We start from the raw sequence: 3,937 nt of genomic DNA, 5'->3' as shown, positions 1-3,937 counted from the left end.
GATCATGTCGTTCCCTGGTTCCAAACCCTTCACCCACTCCATCACCCACAGAACTGGTCCCAGCTCACCCCTTAGCCATAATTTCTGACGAGTCTCCTCTTAAATATGAAAATGGCCAAACTTAGTTCCTGATCAGGCTCTCTTGTTTCAAACCTCCATGCCTTTTGCAAGTGTCCCACACACATTCGGGAATCCCTGAATCCCTGGTGAATTCCCACAGCTCCTTCAAGTCCCAGCTGAGGGATCTACTTTCCAGAAAATCTCCGTCTGGGGGGTTCTCGGAAAGCAGAGGCCGCGTGTGGTTCATCCCTGTGTGCCCGGCTGCCAGCTGGAGGTGGCACAAAGCTGTGCCAGAGTGAGCTGAACGAGCGGATCAAAGCCGGGCTCCCTCCCGGCCAGCTCTGCCTCCGTCCTCGCACCAGGGTGGGCTGTACGCCTGCTCCTCTCCCGTTCCTCCTCCGGGCTCCAGGCGGGTTTTGCCCCGGGAACCGCCCCCTGCTCGGGTCTCACTTCCTCTCGGGAGGCGGGCCCCGGGCCGGCACCGCCCCTTTCCAAAGCCCGTGGGGCTCAGCCATCTGGCTCACGCCTCCAGTTCAGCTTTTCCTTGTGTCCTCCGGTATCAAAACAGAATCGAAACTACGCTGGAGTCCATGGAGCAGGAGCCCGCTCCAGCCCGGTCTCCGCGGCCCCGGCAGCACCCCGCCCTGTCCCACACGCCCACCATGCCTCCCCCGGAGACCCCCGCAGAAGGCCCGCAGTCCAGCCACAGCCACAGCCCTGCAGAGGTACTATTCAGTTCGGGGATGATGGGGTTAGGCTTCGTGGGTTTGCTGTGGTAGGGGAAGGGGTGAGAAGAGAGAGGGTCTAATGGGCGACTTGGTCAAGTACCTTAAAGAGTGACACAAAGAGGCAAGAGCAGACACCAGACGCTCTTGTCTGGGACAGGGGTAGGGAGGGTAGGATGAGGTAGAAAAGGAAACCAGGATGAGTTGCAGGGGGCCTCCCTGGGTTGCGGCTCTCCACTGAGCGGTTGGGTCAGATGCCGGGGTCAGTGGCAGCGGGACAGGGCTCCCCTGCCCACTCCGGACCTTGCCTCTTGGCTCCTGCCTCAGACGAAGGGCCACAAATGGGAGAGAACGGAGGTTGTAGCCTTGTTGTACTGTCCTGGACCCAGGGGAATGCCCCGGGCATGGCAAAACTAAAACCCAAGTTCCCAGATCAGAGGTGGGAAACTGGCCAAGGCCTCCCGGCTCGTGTGATTTCTCAGAAATCCTCTTGGAATGCTCTTCCTGCCTCCTCCCGCCGCCATCCCGCCCCGAACGGACTACTTAGGTCTCGCTCTGTGTCCTTCCAGCCCCTTCAAGAAAGCACAAATAACACTATAGGACAGTAACTTTTATTATTAGCATTATTATAATTAAGAATAATATTACTTAACAATACTAGTTAACATTTTTGAGCACTTCGTATGTGCCAGGTACTGTATTAAGCGTCCTCTTTTTGCTTTTTTTTTTTATTGTGGTAAAATATATGTAATGTAAAAGTTACCATGCTAACTATTTCTAAGTGCACAATTCAGTGGCAGTAAGTACATTCGCAGTGTTGTGTAACCGTCACTACCAGCTATTTCCATAACTTTTTCAACATCTCAGAAACTCTGTACCCTTTAGGCTACAGGGGGGGAAAAATGGCTTCTGTCCTAGGCTCCTTGGCTGGACTATGAATTAAATTGACGTAAGACAGATTAACAGGGGAAAACCCATATTTAATTATATACATACACTTGGGAGTCCCACAAAATGTGAAACTGAGAAGAGTCAGGTGGTTGAAACCTAGGCAGCATCCTGAGCTGCAGAAAGGAGCCGAGGCAGGGGGCTGCTGGGGGTGGTGGAGACGGTTGTGAGAGGGCTGGGGAGCAAATGTGTGGTGAGTAACAGTTGTCTCCCTGTGCAGATAAAACGTTCTCAGGTAATAAAAGTTGTCTTGGAGTAGCTCTCTTCTGATGCAGATACTTTTACTAATGTAGATTTCCTTTATAGATGTAAATTTCTTTTTTAGAAAAGGACAGCTTTTCAGCACTATTCCTGGGCCTGCAGTTTCTCAGAATAACCAGCTCAAAATATGCCAAAGAAGGATATTTTTGGGGGTGGCATATTCTGGTCTCCTACAGTCATATTTTGGAGTGGTGTGTCCTGAGTCCCAACAAAGCAATAGTTCCTCACTTCCCTCTTCCCCTAGCCCTTGGTAACTTCTAATCTACCTTCTATTTCTAAGAACTTGCTTTTTGGATACTTCATTTATGTGGAATCATACAGTATTTCTTTCACTTAGCATAATGTCTTCAAGGTCCATCCTTGTCACATGTATAAGAATTTGATTCCTTTTTAATGCTCGATAATGTTCAATTATATGGATAGACCACGTTTTGTTTATTCATCTGTGGATGCTTGGATTATTTCCACCTTTTGGCTATTGTGAGTAGTGCTCCCATGAGCACTTGTGTACAAGCATCTGTTTGGGTCCTTGTTTTCAGGTCTTTTGGGTTTATATCTAGGAGGGGAATTGCTGGGCGATATGGTAGATCTATGTTTAACTCTTTGAGGAACCCCCAAACTGTGTTAAGCACTTTATATGAGGTTAGTATTTAGTGTATCTACCTTCCAAACTGAGTTCCTTGAAGGCAGGATGTATCCTACACATTTCTGTTTGTCAGAGGCTAGTACTGTGCCTGGCGGGAAGTGGGTGGTCACTAAATTGTGCTCTAAGGCCTGAGTAAATGGGGGCATTGAGGTGCTGATAAGCCAGGGTTTTGCATCATCCAATGGCAGGAATGGAATATGAGGTCTCACTCTAGCCTTCAGCCATAGGGGTGGATAGCCGGTGGGTGGGGACTCCTGGGACTTCTCTAGGCCTCACCCCAGTCTCTGGTCTCCCAGCAATCCACGGAGGAGGTGGAGGAGGAGTTCCAGTTCCTGCGCTGCCAGCGTTGCAAGGCGGAAGCCAAGTGCCCCAAGCTGCTGCCTTGCCTGCACACGCTGTGCTCTGGATGCCTGGAGGCGCCGGCTGAGCAGTGCCCCATCTGCCAGGAGCCCTGGCCCGCGGGCTCTGACTTGCTGCCCCTGGACAACGTCTTTTTCGAGAGTCTGCAGCGGCGCTTGTCGGTGTACCGGCAGGTCATGGACGCGAGGGCAGTTTGCCTCCGCTGCGAAGTGTTGGCGGACTTCTGGTGCTTTGAGTGCGAGCAGCTCCTCTGTGCCAAGTGCTTCGAGGCGCACCAGTGGTTCCTCAAGCACGAGGCCCGGCCCCTGGCTGAGCTGCGCAGCAAGTCGGTGCATGAGTTCCTGGATGGCACGCGCAAGTCCAACAACATCTTCTGCTCCAACCCCAACCACCGCTCCCCTGCGCTGACCAGGTGAGTAGACCGGCGCGGTGTAGGGTGGCGGCACAGGGTGGGGTGGCGCATCCTGAGAGCCAGGTAGAGTCACAGCTGGGGACAGGGAGCTTCTAGGGCCTTACAGCTCAAAATGTGGTTTGCATACATACAACATCTGTAGAGATGACTGCACTTTACACTACTTAGTCCCCACGCAGGTGGATAGTAATACTTTCCAATTTCCCCGTGTAATAAATAATGCTGCAGAATCATCTTTGCACCTTATCCAGTAATTTCTTTAGGCTATATGTTTAGAAGTGCTATTGCTGGGTGAGGGGGTATGAAAATTCTACATTTGATACATGTTACCAAATTGCCCTTTAGAAAGTCTTAGAGTAGAATTTTCTGTAAGCCCCAAGGGAATCTCAGTAAGGCTGGATTCTAGGATCAGATGCAGGTAGTTTTATTAATAATTTCTATCTGAAAAGTCGAAGCTGTAACATCCGGTAGTGCTATCTGCAAATGTAAGAAAAACAATAACTACAGTTTATAGAGACAAATATC

At 50.8% G+C, this 3,937-nt stretch overlaps 1 protein-coding gene across 7 annotated transcripts in view; it reads left to right on the top strand.

Annotated features, from left to right (window-relative positions):
• Window positions 1-568: 568 nt before the first annotated feature.
• Window positions 569-3,937, top strand: part of PML (promyelocytic leukemia) — a 46,112-nt gene continuing 42,743 nt past the window's right edge. For all 7 annotated transcript variants that reach the window (XM_012640642.1, XM_012640645.1, XM_012640648.1 and 4 more), the window contains exons 1-2: window positions 569-785; window positions 2,937-3,412. In XM_012640642.1, the coding sequence (XP_012496096.1) occupies window positions 651-785; window positions 2,937-3,412 (611 nt within the window). In that variant the 5' untranslated portion in view covers window positions 569-650. The remainder of the gene's footprint in view (window positions 786-2,936; window positions 3,413-3,937) is intronic.

Source organism: Propithecus coquereli, unplaced genomic scaffold, assembly GCF_000956105.1.
Source record: "Propithecus coquereli isolate 6110/MARCELLA unplaced genomic scaffold, Pcoq_1.0 Scaffold155, whole genome shotgun sequence".
Classification (NCBI taxonomy): domain Eukaryota; kingdom Metazoa; phylum Chordata; class Mammalia; order Primates; family Indriidae; genus Propithecus; species Propithecus coquereli.
This window is presented reverse-complemented; position numbering and strand designations above follow the sequence as displayed.